General features: G+C 42.2%; 1 protein-coding gene across 1 annotated transcript in view; it reads right to left on the bottom strand.

The window, feature by feature from the left end:
- Cmss1 (cms1 ribosomal small subunit homolog) overlaps positions 1–8,393 on the bottom strand; it is a 361,859-nt gene extending 353,466 nt beyond the window's left edge. The window contains exon 1 of the mRNA XM_045146713.1: positions 8,254–8,393. Coding sequence (XP_045002648.1) covers positions 8,254–8,317 — 64 coding nt within the window. The 5' untranslated portion in view covers positions 8,318–8,393. The remainder of the gene's footprint in view (positions 1–8,253) is intronic.
- Between the last annotated feature and the right edge of the window lie 15,991 nt (positions 8,394–24,384).

Raw genomic sequence — 24,384 nt, 5'->3', positions numbered from 1 at the left:
AATAGGAAAATAGAATATTTCCTGAGGTCCTACCCAGTTGTGATAATCTATGCATATTCCCAATGACAGAATCCTGAATTCAAGCAGCCATTCATGGGCTGGACGCAGTCCCCTGGCAGTAAGCTATAGCCACTTTCTTCACCACGCTAAAAACTTTCTCAGTGAATCAAGAGAAAGGAGAGCTGTGGTTTAGTGTGGACAGAGTTACACAATGTCACAGTGCCTGGAAGAAACCCTCACAGCTAAGGACTGCTTCAAGCAGTGTCCCAGATGAGCTAGCAGAGCAGAAACAAAGGACTAGATTCCCCACAGACACCTAGCTAAGCCTGCTTCAGTACATGCACAGATGTCACTGTGAAACCAACCAAGAGCCATCCAGATTCAAGAAGGAGGAAGGGGAAGAAGAGAAGTGTTGGACAGTATTAAGTAAGCTATGCAAGCTAAAGAGAGATGTATACAATAGAGCATGCATATAATTGACAGAGGAAATGATGGAGAAGATAACCGAGTTAAAGGGTGAAATGGAAAAGCTAAAGAAAGGCAGGAAGAAAGAAAGTAGAGGGGAATGGGGAAGAAACCCCAATAACCATACAGAGGGTGCTCAGCATTGAACCTGAGGTAGAGCAGGTATGCGATAAATCTCAACTGAATGTAGTACCAGTTACGAGCAAGAGAAGGCCAATGGATCAAGACATAAATGAGAAACTGAGATATTAACTAAGTATGACAGGGATAAGAAGAGCAGTTATGGGGAGGTGGCATGCAACACTGGAAAGTATACTAATGATAATATAAAAAACTGGAAACCCTGCAAATAAAAACCAGACAACAACAAAAGTATGAAACATCATTGAGAAATCCTGCTGGAGCTGAGCTGAAAACCTCCTCCATGTAGACCAGCTGAGAGAAAGCTGGAAACAACTATGCTACATGCAGCTCCATGGGAGAAAGAGAAATCACCAGTGGAGATAAACAACAGTGGACACTGCAAACCTTAAATTTGGCCAGTTAGGCCAAATGAACCAACCGGTGCAATAGTGGCACGTCTGTTATGGGGGAAACAAACAGCTCTCTAACTGGACTTGAGCCCGCTCCATGGAAGGGAATACATGCCTGATATTGAAAACCTATGACAGGGGAAGTCATGAGCCCTAGGGGTGTAATGTCTGCTGGTGTCTGGCTAGATGTATATACTATGCTCACCAAACTGTCCAGTAAGCATGTTTCTGAATATTCATATCCATATATTGATGCTACTCTCACTTTTTTGTTAGAGAACTTTCTCTTTTCAGATGACAGTGATCTTGAGATGACACACAAGGCACCATAGTGATGAGAAGTGGCAGAGGAGTGCTCAGCACTGAAACATCTCGATCACACCTTCCAAGGCTCAGGGTCTAATGCGGAAGAGGTGGTGGAAAGAATGTAAGAGCCAAAGGAAGGGTAGGGCTCCTTATAACATGTTCCTCCAGACACAAAATGGCCTGGATATCCATGACCTCTCAGTGTCTGACACTACCTATACAAGACCATCATAATAGGAGAAAAAGATAATGACATAAAAATATAAGAGACTGATTGAGAGGGGGAAGGGGTATGAGGTGGAGTGAAGTTGCAAAAGGGAAAGTGGGAAGGGGGAATTACCATGGATTATTGTCTATAATTATGGAAGTTGTCAACAAGAATAAAAGCAAAAAAAAAAAAAAAAGCATGAAACAAGCTGGGATAACATGCCTGCCACTCTGGAGGCAAAGGCAGAGGAATATCAGATCAAGGCCAATCCAGGCTATGTTACATGCAGGACCTTGTCTCCATCAGGAAAAAAGAAAAACAAAAAAAGTAATGGGGACTTAGCTTAGTTGTATAGTTTGTCTGGCATTCAAAAAGCACAAGAGAGTATATAAAGTCAAGCTAGTACATGAAGGTTAGCTAAGGGCCCATCAATTAGTTTTTAAGTATAGAGCAAAAACTAGTAATATAGCTGTCGTTTTCTTTCCTTCCCATTGTTTCTTAAATTTTATGCTACTTGATTTTGCCCTTAAACATCTGTCATGACATTTGTACCTTGATTAGCCACACCATTATTAAGTCCTATAATGTAAGCTGATTTGTTTTTCCCCTGTTCTTCTGTAGTGTCTAAAACAGGGTTAACATCAATAAATAACTTTGAAAACATGTTCTGCAGTTGATTTTCGGTTAAGTGTTATCCATATCTACTTGCATATATTCCAACCTTGAATTCCTTATGAACAAGCAATGTTTCACAGCATCTATAATGCATAGTTACCTATACATAAAATAAGTACTGTAAACATAACAAGTGTACTTCTTCACTTGAAGAAAAAATCCAAGGTGTTTCCCTCTCCATCATTTCCGGAAGCAACTGAGCACAAAACAATGTGATCTGAAGGACATTTACCATGCTCCTCTCAAGCAATCACAGCAGAATGATCGCACTCCCGTCAGGTTGCACAATGTGCCACTTGGAGGAGTTATGCTCTCATGTCTTCTACAAAGCAAGACTTTTGTGCCTTTTCAATACATATTTTATAAAACTAAGTCCAGTTGGATGCAGGGGTGTTTAACTGTAATTCCAGCATGGGGGAGGCTGAGGTTGGCGGATTTGAAGTTCTAGGTCAATCTGCCAATTTGTGCTTCATAGTGAGACCTTGTCCTGGGGGGCAGAAGGGAGGTGGGTAACAAAGAAAAGAAAATCTGCTAAATTCAATTATGATAAGAATAAAACATGAGCCAGACACTGCTTTAAAGGAAGGTTAATGTACAGTTTAGAAAAGAGCAGCATCTGACAAATACGTCAAAATGCTACTTCAGATAATAAAGGTTTTGGGGGCAGAACTCATCAGACAAGGTCTCCAAGTTGTGTTTTAGAAATTTAACTAAATTTCTCACAAGTACTCAATGCATGCTTCCTATGGGCACAAAGACTACTCTAGGCCCTGGATAAAACAAAGAATGAGGAAAACAAAACCCTTGCTTACATTCTAGTTCTGGAAAACAGCAATGATTTGACAAGGCAAAGGTTCTGCTGAGAATCAGTGTGGGAACCAAATAGAGACTGGGACTGCATGGCTAGAGTGGCCGCCCAAGAGGTGCTTCTGAGGTAGATGACTATAAACTGCATTCTTAAGAGAGAGCCAGTTACGAAAAGAAGGGGGGGGGAAGAAGAGCCAATTACTCAAAAATCAGGATAGTGGAGATGGAGAGATGGCTCAGTTGTTAAAGGCACATGCTCACAAAGGCCGGTAGACCGGGTTCCATTTCCCAGTACTCACTACATGGTCACCTAATAGGCATATAATTAGGAAGCAAAAAGAAAGCAGTCAAGTGCTTCCTTCAACGTGAATGATCAGTGACTACCCTCAACTGCAAAAGTCACAAAACCCATGCTGTAACTTTGTTTCACACTGAGAAACTACATGAGCTAGTCAATGCCAGCAAAATCTCAGAAATCAGGGAGCTGGGAAAATGGCTCAGTGGTTAAAGGTGCTTGCTTGCAAAGCCTGCTGGCCTGGGTTCAATTCCCAAGCCACTTGCGCACATGTGCATTCGTGTACACACACACACACACACACACACACACACACACACACTCACAATTTCTTTTGTAGTCTCGGGAATTGGATCTGCTCAATTTAACATCAATGTCTTGAAATCATGACTGTGCTGTCATGCATTCTGCTTAATGTAAGTGACTTCAAATGAAATCCTAATGACGGTTCCTAGGCTTCAATACCTAATGCAGACAGGGCTGTACACTCCACAGTACTGGTAACTCTCAGCTATCTATACTGGGCTGTAAGTGTTAATAATCACCACCAGTGACATCAACAGAGTGACCAGACATTTCAGGTGTACCATAACAGTTCTAGTGAAATTCTAACAGCACACTTTCTAGATTGATTGACAGATGATGTATTTCCCTACATATATATTATCCCTACATACATTAACGAGTTCCACAGAAGCTAGCCATGTATTCATGAATTCATTCATTCCACTAGCATCTGCACCAAGTGCTAGACCCATGTTAGGCTCCAATGCAAATGGGTCTAATACAAAAAAATGATGGTCTTGGGACTGGAGAGATGGCTCAGTGGTTAAGGCACCTGCCAGCAAAGCCTAGTGACCCAGGTTGGATTCCCCAGTTGCCACATAAAGCCAGATGCACAAAGTGGCACATGGGTCTGGAGTTCATTTGCAGTGGCTTGATGCCCTGTTGTGCCCATTGTTTCCTTCCCTCCCTACCTCCTTCTTTCTCTCTCCTCTCTCTGTTTGCAAATATATAAAAATGATGGTCTTATAAGCCTTAAAACAGTCTTACAATCTTTTTTTAAATTTTATATTTATTTATTTGTCCACCAAGAAAGAGGGAGAGAGAGAAGGAGAGAGAGAATAAATGGGTGCGCCAGGGCCTCCAGCCACTGCAAACAAACTCCAGATGTGTGCACCCCCTTGTGCATCTGGCTTGCATGGGTCCTGGGTCCTTTGGCTTTGCAGGCAAATGCCTTAACTGCTACCAGCCATAGTCTGGTACAATCTTTGAGTTCTATACCAGATCTAAGAAAACATGAGAATAGCCACAACATACTACAGTTTTTCTTTTGTTGTTGTTTGTTTGTTTGTTTGTTTGAGGTAGGGTCTCACTCTAGCCCAAGATAACCTGGAATTCACTATGTAGTCTCAGGGTGGCCTCAAACTCACGGCGATTGTCCTGCCTTTGCCTCCCGAGTGCTGGGATTAAAAGCGCGTGCCACCACGCCTGGCCACACTACAGTTCTTTAAACAACTCAGGAAGCAGTACTGCTAGATACATCAGAGCACCATGAACATGAAATCAATACAAGTGACATGGATATGCAAGTAGCTCCACAACAGGAGAAAATGAACAATACAACTGTCTTTCTGACCTGTGCACTTGTCTTCTTTGACCTTCAAATTCAAACATAATTCATTTAATCTCATTTGTCCTCATTAACACTGAATCAAGAAATGTGACTTCTAAATTAGAAATGCTCTATGGCTTGCGGTAAAGCAAATCATCAGTAACAATGAAGCAGATGACGAAGAAACTGAAGTCCTTACTTTGAAACAGTTACAGAAAATTTAATAACACAATATTAGCAATTTTCAGTGGAAATCTTATGGCTAGAAAGAGCTTAGGAAGTAAGAGGGTTCAGTGCTGACAAATGCACTGTTGGACAACACTCTGGCAGTGGAGGCTGCAGTACTGTAACTTTCCACCAGCTTCAGTATTTAGAACTGTGGGTTGGGAAAGCCCTTAAAAAAATAAAAACAGCCAGGCCTGCCAGTGCACGTCTTTAATCCCACCAGGTAGGAAGATCACTGTGAGTTGAGGCCACCCTGAGACTACATTGTGAATTCCAGGTCAGCCTGAGCAGTGAGACCCTACCTTGAAAAACCAAAATAAATAAAAAACAACAACAACAACAACAACAAAAAGGTGATCTCTACACTCTCTTCAGTTTACACACTGTGAATCTAAAGCCCAACCAGAGAAACTACAACAGTAACAATAGGAAAATCTATTATACTTGACTAACCTATTTACAGACCTCTTGCTCAATGTGCACTGCTATTCATGTTATTTAACTCCTTGATTTTTTTTTTCACCTATTGAAAAAATAATGATAGTAACACTTTTTGTTTGTTTGGTGTTTTTTTTTTTTTTTTTTTTGAGGTGGGGTCTCACTCTAGCCCCTGGAACCCACTATGTAGTCTCAGGGTGGCCTTGAACTCACAGCGATCCTCCTACCTCTGCCTTCTGAGTGCTGGAATTAAAGGCGTGCACCACCACACCTGGCTTAGTAACATCTTTCTAAGGATGTCATAAACACTAAGAATTTGTATTCATAAAAACACCATGGTTAATGCATGCTGACTACCTTTCATTTATGGAATGGATGAGGAATACAGGAAGGGTTAGAGCCGATAATTAATTTATTATTATTATTTATTTATTTGAGAGAGTGGAGGCACGCTAGGGCCTCCAGCCACTGCAAACAAGTCCCAGGAGTACGGGTCACCTTGTGCATCTGGCTTATGTGGGTCCTGGAGAATAGAACCTGGGTCCCTTGATTTTGCAGGCAAACGCCTTAATCACTAAGCCAATCCTCCAGCCCTAGAGCCAGTAATTATAACCCCCTTCCCCAGAGGCAGGACTAGAACCAATAACCGGGATCCCCTTCACCACTCACAAAGAATTTAAGTACTTCTTGAATGGTCTCTAGCTTTGTTTTTATCTCTCTAAATATATACACTAGTCATTTTGATACTTTCTCCATGCTCACATATTACTTATATTTTCTACAACTTTTTCATTTTTGTTTATGTTGGCCTTTCTGCAATGACTGCTATCCTTGAATCATGCTATAAAATATAGCTTTCGTGCCTGATTGGGGTGTGAGGTGTGGTCCTTCAAGTAAATGTTGGAAAACTACAAGGCCCAGGGTGTAAAGAAAAAATTAGGAAATTTCATCAAGAAAATACTGGGCTGATGGCTTAGCGGTTAGGGTACTTGCCTGTGAAGCCTAAGAACCCAGGTTCAATTCCCCAAAATCCATGTAAGCCATATGTACAAGGTGGTGCATGCGTCTGGAGGCCCTGGTGCGCCCATTCTCTCTCTCTCTCTCTCTCTCTCATTCAATTTGCTTCTTTCTCTCTCTCTCAAATAAAGAGATAAGAAGAAAATAATACTGTATGGGTTATCCTTTTAAGAGTGGCATCTGCCAAGTTTGTCCAAATGGCTATCTTCCTGGAAACAGTGCAATATAAGCTTTTTTTTGGTTGGGGTGGGGTGAAGTTAGAGGTCAGACAAGGTCATATGCTCTATCTAGCTGGGTATTGGCTGTGAAGACTGACTTGGGGCAATTCTCTCACTTCAGCTGCCCAAATACTAGAATTTCAGGCAGTGTACCACCACACACAGCTCTATTTTTTTATTTATTGTTGTCTGTTTTTTTTTTTTTTTTTTTAAGGCAGGGTCTCACTCTATTCTTGAACTCACAGTAATTCTATTTCATCCTCTCAAGTGCTGGAATTAAAAGCATGAAACATCACACCTGGCTAAGTTTATTTACTTATTATTTTTATTTTCTTGGTTTTTCAAGGTAGGGTCTCATTCTAATTTAGGCTGACCTGGAATTCACTGTGGAGTCTCAGAGTGGCCTGGAACTCACGTGATCCTCCTAGCTCAGCCCCCTGAATGATGGGATTAAAGGCGTGCGCCACCACGCCCAGCTTTAAGTTTATTTTTAATAGATCTCATAACATAAATTTCAAGAGATTGTTTACAGCTAACATGTATCAAGTGTTTATCATGGGAGAGCCCTGAAGACAAATAAACATGAATCCAACTTTATCCTCAAAAGAAAAAGAAAAAAAAATTAATATGGTAGGGAAAACAGCCCTTAGAGAATGACTTGAGACAAAAAGGGGGGGAAAGGTAATAATTGCATAGTAAGTCTTATGAGACTTCAAAAGTTCAAGACGGAAGTGACTTAATACCCACTGCATCCAAAATAGGTATACAAAGCGCGGCAAAAATGGTTTAAACTGCTGACTCAAATGATGCCTACTTGCTACTTAACATCTTCAGATCACACAATCCTCATCTGCAAAGTGATGGGGTTCAGGGGACAGTTTCTAGCTCAGTCCTTTGCCAGCTCAACTACTCCAAGCTAGAGGGGTGTCGGCCAGAAAATCAGCAGCTCATAACTTCTGTGCACGTATTACGCGTCAAGCATGATGCTGAGGGGCGTAGCCTGCAGTATCACCGCCTCATAATTCACAACAACCGTACAAATAAAACAGACGTTACTATTTTAACTTTAGTTTACAGACGAACAGCATACACAGTACAAGAGGTGTGAGACTGGAATCGAAACAGACGGAACCTAGCTCAAGGATCATCCTTGACCCCTATGGAAAACTGTCTCCTTTTATACAAAAACTAAAAAGAAATATACAAACATATACATACATGTATACATAGAGAGAGAGAGTTGGGGGAGCAGAGGAGAGAATAAAGAAAATCTGCACTTGCCCAGGGCGCGTCCTGACTGACAGGGGGACACTGGCTGGTGTCAGCCCTGTCTGCCAGCTGGGCGCCCCGAGGCACCCCCCATCGCTGCCCTCCCCGGGCCGGGCGGGAGCCGAGGCTAGCCCCGGGGCGAAGGAGGAGGAGGCCCCGCACGAGCGCGGGCCGACGGCTACCTGGGCTGCTGGCGGCGTCTGCCGGCTGATTTTCCCACCACTCGTCTCCCAGGTCGTCTGCCATCTCTCCGCGGGCGAGCGGCCGCGAGCGGATAACCGGGAAGAAGCGGCCGCGGACGGGACGCAGGCGCACACGCACGCGCACGCCGCCTCAGCCCGAGCGCACGCGGACACTCCCGGCAGCCGCCGCCGCCCGCGCAGTGACGTCACCGGCGCCCCGCCTCCCAGCCGCGGATCCGGAGTCCGTCTCCGCACTTTCCGCACGGTGGCGGTCGGGCGAGGACGACCTAGACGCGCAAGGTCAGTCCCTTCCGAAGCAAAGGCACGAGAAAACGCAGAGCTGGAAAGCGGCCTGTATATTTTTGATCGCTTTTGTCAAAGCCCCCTAAGGTTTATTGGCCCAAAAGTTTGTGTCGAAAGTGTGAGGCCGGATGCCAAGACGACTTCGCTCAGTGCAGTTTCAAAGAGCCCGGCGCCGCGGGAGAAGACGCGAGCACGTGCGTGTGTTTTCATCTGTGCGTCCGGGGGTTTGCTCTTGCAAAACGTGCGCGAGAACTCATGGGAGTTTGCAGACGAGAAAGAACCCTGCCCTTCGTATACATCAGGAAGGAACGTGTGATTGGTCGGTAGCGGCCCCCAGCAGAGCCGGAGACTTGAGAGTCGTCGACGTCATTCGTCGCGCACCCGGACCAAGTCACCAACGGGAGTGGGAGCTAGAAGACTTAACGAGAATCAAGGCCTAAAAAGAATACATTCTCAGTAAAGAATACATCCTCAGAAATGTCAAAGGCCTCCTGATCTGTTGAGGATAGAATTGGAACATTGTCCAGAGACCACCCAACTAAATAGGACATTTTATCCTGCTTTGCTGATAGGCATCATTAGCACTTATCTTCCCTGAAAAGGAAAATACTAGGTTTAAATGTGGCAAGTGGGAAATGTGTAATCTTTAGAAGTCACGTTTTTCATAAGTAAGTGTAGGCAGAAGAGATGTTGATGGTTGATAGATTACGCAGAAGGTTAGATTCAAAATGTAAGTGGAAGAGAAAACATAAAAAGATGTTTGGGCTCATTTTGTATCTAAGAAGAGGTCAAAGTCCTCAGTGAGGGACTTTTATTCATGCAGTAAGTATGAAAATTATGAAGCCTAGCAATTTCAAATTAGAGGAAATATGTGTGTCAATGGGCATTGTTAGGTTAGTGGTCTGAGTATAGACCAGTATAACCACTTGGAAACTCTTGTTAAACTCTTTAGGATGCATTAATTCCATGCCTGTTTATACTTGGGAAACTGTTGTATATGTGTACTGGGTAACTGTAAAAGGGTAGTCATAGCCATGCTGTTGAAGGAGAAAACTAGCCTTTTTTTTAAAATTATTTATTTATTTATTTATTTTTTAATATTTCCTTCAGATATATATATTTTTTTTTTTAGATTTTTATTTACTTATTTACTTATTTGAAAGCAACAGACACAGAGAGAAAGACAGATAGAGGGACAGAGAAAGAATGGGCGCGCCAGGGCTTCCAGCCTCTGCAAACGAACTCCAGACACATGCGCCCCCTTGTGCATCTGGCTAACGTGGGACCTGGGGAACCGAGCCTCGAACCGGGGTCCTTAGGCTTCACAGGCAAGCGCTTAACCGCTAAGCCATCTCTCCAGCCCAAAACTAGCCTTTTTAAGGCAACTTCAGGGACAAGAGCCCAAACAGGAAACCAGTAAAGATACCATTCCCACCTTGGAAGGAATGGAATTCCTGTTTGATCCAGTTTCATCTACGATGGCTGCAGCGCCTCCTGCTGCCTCCACAGTGAAGCACACTGCAAACCAATCAGGTCTTCCCCCTGCGTAATAGGAGACAGATATTGGCTAGGCAGTCAGGGTAACAGAACCCCAAAAGGAAACGTCACTAAGCACAGAAACCTGGATGTTATATCCTCCAGGAAAGATTTCTTGATTGCACCTGACTCTTCCTAGAGGACAGAAACTCTGATCCTTACTTAAAATTACTGGCAAAACTGTAAAATCTGTTCTTTGTCCATACTAACCTGTCGACCCAGTTTTCCTCTTGCAGCCACTCTCCGTTAAAAACCCAGATCTGAGTCTTGAGGTGGGTTTCTCAAATCCCCTCTTGCCTCCCTGGGCAAAAGTTCAGCCCTCTTCCCTCACGGGGCTTCTCAAATCCTCTCTTGTCTCCCTTGGCAAGCACTTCACCTTGCTTCCTTTTCTTATGTTCTAGGCTAAAGCACCCTTCTCTGTCCTCCTAAACTTTAAGCTATAATAAAATCTTTCTGAACCTTATCCTCTTTCATTCTTCCAGTTCATAGAACCAGGATCCGGGAACAACCCCAAGTGATTGTTGCATTGGCATACAAGGACCCCAAAATTCCTATATCATTTTCTGAGTGTGAGGAAAATAATCTATTTTTTTAATTGACTACAACGTCTCGTCTGTGCTGATCTCTGCCCTCTCTGCCCCCTGATACTTGTCAAGACACTTGTAAGTCTGGCTTTCCCCTACCCACCTTAGCTGGGTGGGGGCACTGTCCTTGGTCTGGGTTTTCTGTTGGCTTTCTACCTGCTTTATGCTTTGGGGTAACATCTCACTTCAGTTACATGCATGACTTTTGTGTGTTTTTCTTTAAACTCTAGAACTACCACGTGGATATTTTCTCTAAACTCTGGGACTACTACCTGTGTGATTTCTCTGAATCAGGTAATCTGAACTGAATTCCCTGGTCCTGTTTTGGTACTTTTTTTCTCCCCTGTTCTTTTTTTTGGAAGCGGGGGGGGGGGGGTTCAAGGTAGGGTCTCACTGTAGCCCAGGCTGACCTGGAATTCACTATGGAGTCTCAGGGTGGCCTCGAACTCACAGCAGTCCTCCTACCTCAGCTTCCCGAGTGGTGGGATTAAAGGCATGAGTCACCACACCCGGCTCTCTTCCCTGTTTTTAAGTCATCACTATTTACTCTCTCAACTTTCTTCTAAATCTCTACATTAGCTCCTAGGTGTCATCATCTTCTGTGTGCTTATGACCCTGCTCTAGCCTCATACAGGACCTCAGTCTCTCTTAAATAAACCTAACAGATGTGCCATGCCTTCCACACAAGTGTGTTTCTTCAAAGTTTCCGTATAAACTACTAGAGCTTATCTTCCACATACTTGTGACTGTGCTCCAGCCTTTTCCTAGACCCCAATTTCTCTTAATTAAACCTCATTATCATTTATCATTTCTAAGTAAGCGCAACAATTAATTATCCCTTTTGAGTCTGGCTTATTTAATCCATTTTTTTCTTAAGGATGCATAACAACCCAAAACTGGGGTTCATATGTTTTGGGAGACCCCTCCTCAACCCCAACATCTTGCATCACTGTTAGTGATAACAAATCACTGGAAACAAATCAAATGTGATTCTGTAGGAAAATGGATAGTTAAATGATAGTATGCTCTTATAATTAGTGAACATCTTTGATAACATGAATTTATCTTGGTAATTTAGGCTGTATTTAAAAAATAATTCAAGTTTCAAATGCCAGTTTTATAAAGCTTAAAGAGTAACTTAGGCTGGGCATGGTGGCACATGCATGCATTTAATCCCAACACTCGGAGGCAGAGGTCACATAGTTGTGAGTTCAAGGCCAGCCTGGGACTGCATGTGAATTCCAGGTCAGCCTGGACTAGAGAAAGACCCAAACTCAAAACACAAAGAAAGAAAGGTAAACAAATGATAGCTTTGATAACTTCAAAGTTCAAGATGTGAGTTAGGTAAATAAAGCTGGAAGGAGAGCAAAGGTAAATATAGGTTATTAGTAAAGGTCCAGTTATAGGGTAGGGTGAAGAGTTCATGTGTACACATTACATTAATATACTCTATAAGTGCTGTAGACAGCTTCACATTGCTGAGGTGAACATGCAAACCAGACGCAGTTTATGGGAGGAAGGAATTTATTTCAAGCTTACAGATCCAGGGGAAGTTTCATCTATGGTGGAAGAAGCACCTTCCATACATCCAAGCAGAGAAAACAACCAAACATCATATTAAAGACCACACGCAGCAGGAACCCCACCCAAGCTCACACTGCTCTCCACACCTTTGGGCTGGAATTTAGATCCTGCCCCAAACACACCTTAGGGCTGGACTCCAGGATCCACTCCCTGTTGCAGGCAGCTAGAAACCCACATTACAAGCTTAATAGAACACCCAAGTCTATGGGGAACATTCATTTACATTCAAACCACTGCAATAACATATAGGTATGGTTAATAGATTTATTTTGCAACATGATACTTCTTTATGTTTAGAGATAAAAGATCCATCCAACGCCTTTAACCCCAGCCCGCGGGAGGCAGAAGGAGGAGGAGGCACCATGGGTTTGGTCCTGAGACTACATAGTGAATTCCAGGTCAGTCTGGACTACAGTGAAACCCTACCTCGAAAACAAACCAAAAAGATCCATCCATCTATGTAAAATAAAATTTTCAGGTGGGCATGGTGGCACCCGTCTTTAATCCCAGCACTTAGGAGGCAGACGTAGGAGGATAGCTCTGAGTTTGAGGTCAGCCTGGGACTACAGAGTGAATTCCAGGTTAGTCTGGACTAAAGTGAGACCCAGTCTCAAAGAAAAAAAAAAACAATCATTAACGAGAGCTAAATTGGTAACTACTTGTCAATAACTCACTAAGAATCCAATTCATGGCCTGATATTTTAAAGGATTTTCGGAGCTAGAAGACAGCTCTCCTCCTGTCTTTTCCTTATGAGTTTACTTAATGCCCCTTGTCTTACCACAGAATACATTTTCCTCTTGTGCTAGGAGTCCTGATTTTTTTCATCTCCTAGCTACCTCTCCTTCAGTGTCAAAAGTGACAACACATTCTGCCTGGTGGCATTCTCATTTGACTCATGGACACACCTAGTGCCTGTCTCTAAAATATGCCCCAGACACAGCTGTACCTCTCCTCACCACTTCTGTCACACAATCGTGGTCTGGGATAACATCCTCCCCTTCTCTTTCTCTCCCTCTCATAATGTCTTGCTGTAGTCCAGGCTGACCTGGAATTCACTGTGTAGTATCAGTGTGGCCTCAAACTCACAGTGGTACTCCTACCTCTGCCTCCCAAGTTCTAGGATTAAAAGCGTGCACCACTATGCCCGGCTGACCATCCTCTCATGCACCTGAGTCATTTAGCCATTTTTTTTTTTTTAAGGTAGGGTCTCACTGTAGCTCAGGATGACCTGGAATTCACTCTGTAGTTCCAGGCTGGCCTTGAACCCACAGCATCCTCACACCTCTGCCTTCCAAGTGCTGGCATTAAAGATCTGTGCCACCATACTCAGCTCATTCAGCCTTTTAACCAGTCTCTCTGGTGGTTTCCCACCCCAAGTTCCATGTGGCAATCAAAAGCATTATGCCACTTCCCTATTTATAATACTCTAGTCAACTTTATACCCCATCCAGTCACCCTGTGGGAGCTTGGGAGTTTGTCTGTCTCATGTAGCACTGTGGTCTCTGGAACATGAACAGTACTTGACACAGAATAGACCAACCGTTGATGGCCTGACTAACGCAAGTTCCTTTTCCTTTAGTTGTTATACTCACCAGGAAGCTTTCTAATGAATTTGCTTCTCAAGTCAAGACATCAGGTATCAAAGCTCAGTAAACTGGGCTGGAGGGATGGCTTAGCAGTTAAGGCATTTGCCTGCAAAGCCAAAGGACCTAGGTTCAATTCCCCAGGACCCACGTTAGCCAGATGCACAAAGAGGTGCACACGTCTGGAGTTTGTTTGCAGTGGCTGGATGCCTTGGTGCGCCCATTCTCTCTCTCTCTCTCTCTTGCTCTTTCTCTGTCAAATAAATAAATAATTTTTTTAAAAAGATCAGTAAACTAGCTAGAGGGAAAATGCAGCTGTTTATATCAATATTTCTGATTCTTACATTTGAAACATTGAAAGAAATGAAGCAAAACTAGCAAAAAGAAAAAAAAATACTAAAAATTTATAATGGAGACCATATATGGCTTTCATATACTATGCCCTTAAGTATTAATTTTTTTTAAATTTGGTCATTTATAGAAAAAAGGTACAGGCTCTATTGAGTTGTCAACCTAAGTTGTAGCATGCATTTAACTATTACTAGTAAATTGGCATCTCAGTTTACAAATCAGTGTGCTGTAAAAGTCTTGTACCCTAATATCTCACCCACCGTGTACTATAGGGAAGCAAAGGCTTGAAGTGGCTAGTGGGCTTTTTACTGCCTCCCACTTCCTGTACAGTGACTGAGTAAGGTAGAGAAGAAATACACATTCCAAGTGGCTTGAACTGGACAGCCTTCTTGAAAGGTGGCAGCTGAACCTTATCTTTCAGAGGGATGTCAGCAGGCAAAAGTGAGTAGGCTCAGTGAGTTTCTTGGCAAAAAGATAGGTTTTGCTTTGTGATTCTCTAAACTGAAGGGAGTAAACTACATGACTCCTGATAACTTTTTGGTTCCGTGCCAAGAATTCAGAACACTAGTTTTTTTGTATTGCAATCAAAAGACATGATGATAGTATTGTTTGGGAGAAAGTACATTGATGTTACTGATCACAATAGATAACAGATTTAAACAAAGCTTCCCACATGACATAGAGAAGGTAAGATATTATCCCCTCGATCTTTGGCATCATCACAATCCCTGGACCAGTTGCCTCATGTTGACGTAGCCTTATCTCATCAGTTTTCAGTTTAATACTGTATAAATGTCAGCAATTCCTATGGGTGTCATGGTGTGAAAAGGTTTGCAAGGATCTGATTAGTGGGGAAGAGGAATGGTTTCAAGAGTATTTGATGAAGATACCTTATAAATACAATGAAATAGTTTTAATCAGAGCATAAGTTCCTAGTCCATCTTTGATAACGTATGCCTTTGTATTATGTATGCAATAATATTAATAACAAAAATAGCTTGTTCCAGGGACCTCTGTGCACTATGTATTTTAATCAGATAAACATCAGAACTATATGAGATATGTTTCTGGATTTGATATTTAATTTGCCATTCTCTGCCTTTCTGAGACCTAAAAGAGCAGGATAAATGTCTTTTAAGCTTTGATTTTATATTGGGCCTTGCAAATTGCAAGCATTAGTGAAAGAGGTGAGAAAAAAATGGTATCCCATTTTTTTTTCTTTTTAAGGCTAGGACTAGAGTGCACCAAGCAGAAATCGGGAGAAGGGTTTTACTTTTAGGTGGGCACTGGCCTAAAACTGATAGGGAGAGGCTTAATGCCTAATGTGTAGAAAACATCCAATGGCTATATGATCAAGGTTTCCCTCCAAGACTAGAGAATTGTACAGTTGGGTGCTTATTACAACAATCCATTCAGTAATAAAAATGAAAGATACGGGGCTGGAGGGATGGCTTAGTGGTTAAGGCACGTGCCTGCAAAGCCAAAGGACCCAAGTTCAGTTCCCCCAGGATCCACGTTAGCCAGATGCACAAGGGGGCTCATGCATCTGGAGTTTGTTTGCAGTGGCTGGATTTCTTGACTCTCAAAATTCACTTAAGGAAAAGAAAAAATAATCACTGTCTGAAACATGCTTTAAAAAAATTGTTTATGTATTTGCAAGCAGAGAGCGCTACAGAGAAAAGAGACAGAAAGAATAGGCATGCCTGGGCCTCCAGCCACTGCAAGAAGACTTCAGACCTTTTTGTGCGTCTAGCTTTACATGGGTATTGGGGAATTGAACCTGAGTCTTTATGCTTTGTAGGCACGTGCCTTAACCATGACAGCATCTCTGTCCAGCCGTGAAACATGCTTTTTAAAAATATACTTTTATTGACAACTTCCATAATTGTAAACAATATCCCATGGTAATTCCCTCCCTCCCCCCACTTTCCCCTTTGAAACTCCACTGTCTATCATATCCCCTCGCCCTCTCATGGCTCAGGGTCCATTGTGAAGAGGTGGCAGAAAGAATGTAAGAGCCAAAGGAAGGGTAGGACTCCTTACGACGTGCTCCTCATGACACAAAATGGCCTGGATATCCATGACCTAAGGGTGCCTGATACTACCTACACAAGACCATCATAAGAGGTGGAAAAGATCATGACATCAAAATAAAAGAGAAACCTGCTTCTTAAACGCTATTTCTTTTCTAACCACTAGAGGGGGACCTTGGACCAATCCCAGGCAAAGGACGTTGCTCCTGCTGAACAGGCAGCTCTCACCCTCTCCTTTTACTATGAAGATGTGAACATTCATTCATATAGCAAAACTTGCAACAAGTGTCTGGGCCCCACCTCTGCTCATGCTGTGCTGGAGGTAGCACTAGCCCCGGGGTGTGCGGTGGGCTTTGGGGGGAGATTGCTCTCTTCCTGGACATGCGCTGAGAACAGCTGGGCTGCAAAGATATGACTCGGGACTGGATATATTGGACTAGTGCTGGTTGAGCTGGGTCCTGAAGCTGAAATTACACAAAAGCTCCTTGGAGTGACTGAACACAAGGGAGCACAAAAATGTTGAAACTGTGTGACTTGGTGAAAGGAAAGTCAGGAAAAAAAAAAAAAATAGCCAGGTCAGAGAGATAGTTCAGCGGTTAAGGCACTTTCGTGCAAAGCCTAACGACCTGGGTTTGATTCCCCAGTATCCATGTAAGGCCAGGTACACAAAGTGACACTTGCAGCTGGCGTTCATTTGCAGCAGCTAGAGGCCCTGGCATGCCCATTCTGCCTCCCTCTGTATCTCTGTCTCCCTCTTTCTCTCTCTCTGCTTGAAAATAAATAAAATATTTCATTAAAGAAAAGAATCAGCAGGCATGGTGGTGCACATTTTCAATCCCAGCACTTGAGGGGCTGAAGTAGGAGGATCACTACAATTTCAAAGCCAGCTTGAGACTCCGAAACTACAGTGCGAATTCCAGGTCATCCAGGGCTAGAGTGAGACTCTACCTTGAAAAACAAAAACAAAAAAAAGTAGATTCTATTTCTGAGAGATATTGAGATATCTGAAATGTGTCAGAAACACATCAAGAACTTAGGCATAGGGAAAACCTGTTTGTTTGTTTTTTTTTTCAAGGTAGGATTTTACTCAAGTCAAGGCTGACCTGCCTCCTGAGTGCTGGGATTAAAGGTGTGTGCCACCATGCCAGGTGAAGACTTTTTAAATAAGACCCCAGAAGCCCAGGGAGTTATACAAATATGCAGAGTTGTTCAACATTTTTAGAAATCAGGGAAATGCAAGTTAAAATGACTGAGATTCCATCTCACTGCAGTCAGGATGGCAATCATCAAAAATTCAAATGAGCAGGACATGGTGGCGCACGCCTTTAATCCCAGCACTTGGGAGGCAGAGGTAGAAAAATCTCTGTGGGTTCAAGGCCACCATGAGACTACAGAGTGAATTCCAGGTCAGCCTGAGCCAGAGTGAGACCCTACCTCAAAAAAAAAAAAAAAAAAAAAAAAAAATCAAATGACAGCAAATCCTGGTGGGGATGTGAGGAAACCCTCCACATCCCCTGCTGGTGGGAGTGCAAACTTGCATGCTCACTATGGAAATCAGTATGGAGTCTCCTGCAAAAGATGAAAATATGCCAGGTGTGGTGGTGCACGATTTAGATGCCAGCACAATAACCTGAAAATAGACCTATGATTGAGTGCAGCTGTGCCATTCCTGGTCATAGACCCTAAATAAAGGGTCCGCTCTTCACTACAGAGACACTTGGTCAGCCATGCTTGCTGCTGCTCAATTCACAATAGCTCAGCACTGGAATCAGCCCAGATGCCCATCAACAGATGACTGGTTAATGAAGATGTGGTCCATTTATACAATGCAGTTCTCCTCAGTGGTAAGGAAAAATGAAATAATGAAATTTGCAGGAAAATGGATGGACTTGGGGGAAAAAACGTACTAAATGAAGTCATACGGGCACAGGAAGAGAGATACGGCATGTTCACACTCATGTAGTTCCTAGCGTGGAGCAGCTTGGGTTGTGCGTAAGTGGCAGTAAGCATGAGGAGTATGGACAGGGAACTAGAATGGACCTTGGAGAAAGTGGAAATAGGGAGAAGAGGAGGGGATACTTGACTGGTCACTGGAGGGACAGAGCACAGGGGGTGGAAAGGTCTGGTGGGGGAGAGGAGGGAGGGAGGGAGATGTACACAAAATTAATGACAACATGAATCGGTATCATTGAAACCTTTCTCCTAGATAGAAAACTAAAGTCTATAACCCTTAATAAGAGACCCAGGCAGAAGGGCCCCAGAGAGGATAGAGAAAGCCTAACCCCAAAACCATGGCCTCTGGCTTGTAATTGTCCGTTACAGAACCGCATTCCCTCCCACAGTGAGCTGTTGGCTGGGGAGATCTATGAAGTCCCCAGAACAATGCAGGCTACTGCCAAAACACTTGGTGACCCACCAGGGGTAAATGGTAAGGCCTTGTTGCTGAAGACACTATGGGCTGCAAACAAGACATGGAGATACCATGCTAGACCTTAGAATAAAGCCAGTTTCCTGCTGATTAGCCTTCACAGTTCTGGAAAGTTCTATGCAAGCTGCTGGGGAATAATGGCTACCCATAGCATGACCGAGCAGGGGATGCTGAAAGGGACTAAATTAACCAGACAAGACATACACACCTAAGCAATGGTGCTACACAGCCTATGTGGACAATGGAGAGCTCTCTGACTGGATAAGAGGTGCACTCAATGGGAGAGAACTCGTATCATAGTCATATGGATAGGAAGGCCATAGACTCCTGAGTGAAGCTCCTACTAGCTTTGGGCCAAGAAGAGTGGCTACGCTCATCAAAATGTCTTTCAACTCTGCTTTAATCCAGGCTGCTGTCACTCTTGGTTGGAAAAATCTATTTCCTAGGTTTTTTGTTTGTTTGTTTTTCAGATGGCAGGGAAAACCAGACAGAACCAAGATTCATCAACATGACAAGAAAAGATAGCCAACTGCCTAGCGTTAGACAAGCCACCTCCAGCACATCTGCCAGGGCCCAAGAGACATTACCGAGGATGTGGTGATTGAACCACCAGTGCTGCTCTCACTGGTATCCTGACAATGTGATGATGGACATAAAAGACACTCAACATTCATCAAAAAAGTAATCCAAGCCGGGCGTGGTGGCGCATGCCTTTAATCCCAGCACTTGGGAGGCAGAGGTAGGAGGATTGCCTTGAGTTCGAGGCCTCCCTGAGACTACATAGTGAACTCCAGGTCAGCCTGGGCCAGAGTGATACCCTACCTGAAAAAAAAAAAAAAGAAAAACGTAATCCAGAGGTTGTACAGAACTCAACACTGACATAGACTTGTAACACATCCACCACAGCTCAGAGAACATTGCAGAAGAGGGAGCAGGAAGACTGTAAGCACCCCAGGGTGGGAAGGAGTTTCCTGAGGTTTTGTCCACTCTCCCCCTACAGAGACTGACTGATACATTCAGAACCCCATGGTGAATTCCACTTACCCCACTGAGGAGAATTTTCAATGGAATGGGGCCTGGAAGAGGGTATATATGAGGAAAACATTAGAGGAATGGAATCAACATGCAATGATCATATAGTCAAGTTCATAATTAATTTTTTCTTAAAAAGGAATCTTATAAAGTATAGTGTAAACCATGAGAAAAATGAAGACCAGCACAGGCTCCCTAACAGATGCAAGTTTCCTTAGGCAAGAACTGTGGGACAGGGCTGAAGAGATGGCTTAGTAGTTAAGGCACTTGCCTGCAAAACCAAAGGACCCAGGTTCAATTCCCCAGGACCCACATAAGCCAGATGCAGAAGGTTTCGCGTGCATCTGGAGTTTGTTTGCAGTGGCTGGTAATACCCTGGTGTGCCCACTCTTTCTCTCCCTCTCTCTGTCTGCCTCTCCTTCTGTCTGTCTCTCTCAAATGAATAAGTAAAAATAAGATATTAAAAAGAGAAGAACTGTGGGACATTGGTAGTGCAATGGGACACAAGAAAAAACAAAACAAAACCTGGAGCTATGGCAAGATGCCAACCTGGAAACAAAGGCAAACATAGGCATGGGCAAACCTTGAACCTCTAATCCTTTGTTACGGAAAGGCACGCATGGAAAGCATGGGCCCCAGCACACCAGAGATAAAGTTATAACTGGCAGGCAGGGGATCTCCAGCTGAAGAGTTTCTTCCAAAAATGCATTCTACATAGAAACTCTCAGAGGGAGGACACGCAGATCAAACTTGCTTGAATCGTTAGATTGGCAGTTCTCTCCCCACCTGCAGACTTTACCACAAAACAACACCGAGGGTTTGGGAAAAATACATTCATGCAAACTAAGAAGATGCTATAATGTTTTTCATTTTATTTATTATTTGTTATTTACACTTCCGTATTTTATGGTTGCGTTGTCTTGGCTTATATCATACAGATATACTTTCATGACTAGTCTTTCTTTTCCTGCACCTATTTTGTAATATTCTCTCTATTATTTCTCGTGCCTAAAAGCTATATACATTAGCTCTGATTCCACTTTACTCCATCTTTCTCCATTTTCCCATTTCTCCTACTTTTTACTGACCAATTATTAATATTCTTTGCTCTAAAAGACTGTAAACTACGTTTTTCCCATCAGTACTTGGTAGTGCTGTCCTTAAACCTTACTGGGGACACAAGTGAAGTACACAAGTGTCTTCTGCCACTAGGCAATGCCATACCTGCTGAAAAATCTTATCTGTCATTGCCATTGTCTTCCGCTCTAGATAGTAGTAAACATAAATGCAAATGTAGACTTTCCCAGGAGGCCTCATATAGAACAGACAATGGGAGTAGGGAAGAGTGAATGATAAAAGGGAAAGACACATCCATCCTAACAAATGCAACAAAACACAACAACAAAACAAAACTATGATAAAACAAGCCATTACGACACCTCCGCTAGCTCGCAACCCCTTAGAAACCAAAGATACCAAGACAACTGAAATGCTAGCAAAAAAAGAAAAGAAAATTAGAGGCATAATTTTTAAAAATTTATTTATTTGAGAGTGACAGACAGAAAAAGAAAGAGGGAGAGAAAGAATGAGTGCACCAGGGCCTCCAGCCACTGCAAACGGAACTCCAGACACATGTGCCCCCTTGTGCATCTGTCTTACATGGGTCCTGGGAAATTCAGCCTTGAACTGGGGTCCTTAGGCTTCACAGGCAAGCCTTTTAACCACTAAGCCATGTCTTCAGCCCCAGAGGCATACTTTTAAAAACAAGATCAGTGATCACATAAAGAACTTAAATAAACAGATGAATGAAGTAAGGAAAGCAACTAAGATCTGCATAAGAAAACACAGTGGGTAAGACAGCAACATGGTGGAGAAATTAAAACAAATGCAGAAACAAAATCAGCAATCAGATTGAGATTTTGAAAGAGAAGTGAATGTTGCCATTGGGTTCAGAAATCAAATTTTAAAATTCAATAAAATGCATCATTAACAGATAAGACCAAGAAAAAAAAATATTAAAGATGGAGGGAAAGTACAAGGCAAAATACATTCAGACATATGTAAGAAAAAATAATCAATGAATGTGGCAAGAACTCCCAGGAACTCTGGTATACATTCAAGAGACGGAACCTCATCAATCCAAAGGGTAAGGGCTGGGGGGATGGTTCAGCAGCTAAAGGCTTGCTTGCAAAACCTACCAGCCCGGGTTTAATTCTTAAGCCATCAATATAAGCAACACACAAAACGTGGCTCAAGAGTCTGGTGTTCATTAGCAGTGTCAGGAAGCTCTGGCCTACCCACAAGCATGTGCAAAATAAATAAACAATTTTTTTCTTTCTTTCTTTTTTTTAATCGAGGTAGGGTCTCACTATGGTCCAGGTTGGCCTGGAATTAGCTATGTAGTCTCAGGGTGGCCTCGAACTCACAGTGATCCTCCTACCTCTGCCTCCCGAGTGCTGGGATTAAAGGCGTGTGCCACCATGCCCGGCTAAATAAACATTTTTTTTTTTTTTTTTGGTTTTTCGAGGTAGGGTCTCACTCTGGCCCAGGCTAACCTGGATTTAACTCTGTCATCTCAGGGTGGCCTTGAACTCATGGCAATCCTCCTACCTCTGCCTCCCGAGTGCTGGGGTTAAAGGCATGCGCCACCACGCCCGGCTTAAATAAACAATTTTTAAGAGGACCCACAGGTAAGAAAGAGTTTAGATCGAATCTAAAGGCATAATTTATTCAATGAAATTATTGCAGAAAATTTGCCAAAACTAGAGAAGAAATTGCTCAGCTACATAAGAGGCATTTGAATTCCAAATAGACATGAACAGAGAAGAATCTTCCAATGACATATTATATTCAAGTTAATAGCAAGAAAAACTACATAAATACTTAGAGACTGAATAATATAATCTTTAATTACTAAGATCATAGAAGGAAACAGAGAGGAAATTTAATCCCAGAAGCAAATGAAAATAATAAATTACTCATCACAATCTCTGACATGACGCTAAGACAATTCTAAGAGGAAAGTTAATAACTGTTGAGTATTGATATAAGAAGCAGAGAGATCTAAATAACCTAGTGATGTGCCTCAAACTTTAAAAACAGTAATAGCCAAACTCAAATATAGTAATTGGCAAGAAATAATAAAGAACAAAGCAGAAATTAATGAGATAGAGGCAAAAAGAACAATATGTAAAATCAGTGAAAGAGCTAGTTTTTTGAAAACATAAACAAGGTTGACAAATAGGTGGATTCACTGCCAGATACTATCACAGCTTTAAGGAGGAACTGACATAAATATTGCTCAAAGTATTCCACAAGATATAAAAGAAAGAACTATTAAAAAAAAAAAGAAATAACTGCCTTTTCTGCTCAGTATTAGTTCACCAGAAGTACCCTGATAATGAAAATCATATTATGAGATTATAGGATCATTGTCCTGATGGACATACATGCAAAAAAATCTCAATAAAATACTTGAAAACCAGGCTGGAGAAATGGCTTAGTGGTTAAGTGCTAGCCTGTGAAGACTAAGGACCCCAGTTTGAGGCTTGATTCCCCAGGACCCACATAAGCCAGATACACAAGGTGGTGCATGATTCTGGAGTTTGTTTGTGGTGGCTGGAAGCCCTGGTGTGCCAATTCCTTCTCTCTCCCTCTCTCTTTCTCCCTCTCCTTCTTTCTCTTTCTGTCTGTCACTCTCAAGTAAATAAATAAAAATTTTAAAAAGTACTTGAAAACCAAATTCAAGAGCACATTAAGAAGATTTTATGTTATGACTCACTTGGTTTAATTCCAGGGATGCAAAGTTGGTTCAACATAGGCAAATCAATAAATATAATACAATATATAGATCAATTGAAGGACAGAAATCACATGATCACCTCAATGGATACAGACATAGCATTTGACATTTAACATCCTTCCATGACAAAAGTCCTGAAACAAAAGTAGGAATAGAAAGGAACATAACCTAACATAATAGAGGTTAGCTCTGAAATGCTTATGACAAATATAATAAATGGGGAAAATCAAGCATTTCTTGCTGAAATATGCAGTCAAACAAAGGTCTCCACTCTTATGCAAACTACTGCTCAAAGTCTTAGCTAGAGCAGGAAGATAGGAAAAGGACATTACTGGGACACAAATCTAAAATGAAAGACTAATAGTCTTCTCTATTTGCACATAACATGGTATTATACTTAAAGGACTCTAAAACCTTCACCAGAAACTCTTAGATCTGAAGCGCTCTCAGCAAAGTGAGAAGATAAATAATTAACACACAAAATTCATAACTTTTATCCATACTAATAATTAACTTGCCAAGGGAGAAATGAGAAAAAAATCTCATTCATAATATCTTAAAAATATATGTAGCAAAATGCATAACCAAGGAACTGAGATATTGCTGTAGAGATTATGATGTTGAAGAAAGACATTAAAGAAGACACAGATGTGAAATGTTCATAGGCTGGCTTAATTAACATTGTGAAAATGGCTATATTACTAAAAACAAAATCTACAGATTCAATGCAGTCTCCATCACAATTATAATTATATTCTTCACAAAACTGGAGAAAATCCTAAAATTATTTATTTATTATATTTATTGAAAAAAAAAAAGAGATTGAGAGATTGCACAAGCCAGGGCCTCCAACCACTGTAAATAAACACTAGACACATACATGACCTTGTGCAT

The sequence above is a fragment of the Jaculus jaculus genome, chromosome 4, assembly GCF_020740685.1.
Source record: "Jaculus jaculus isolate mJacJac1 chromosome 4, mJacJac1.mat.Y.cur, whole genome shotgun sequence".
Taxonomy (NCBI): Eukaryota; Metazoa; Chordata; class Mammalia; order Rodentia; family Dipodidae; genus Jaculus; species Jaculus jaculus.
This window is presented reverse-complemented; position numbering and strand designations above follow the sequence as displayed.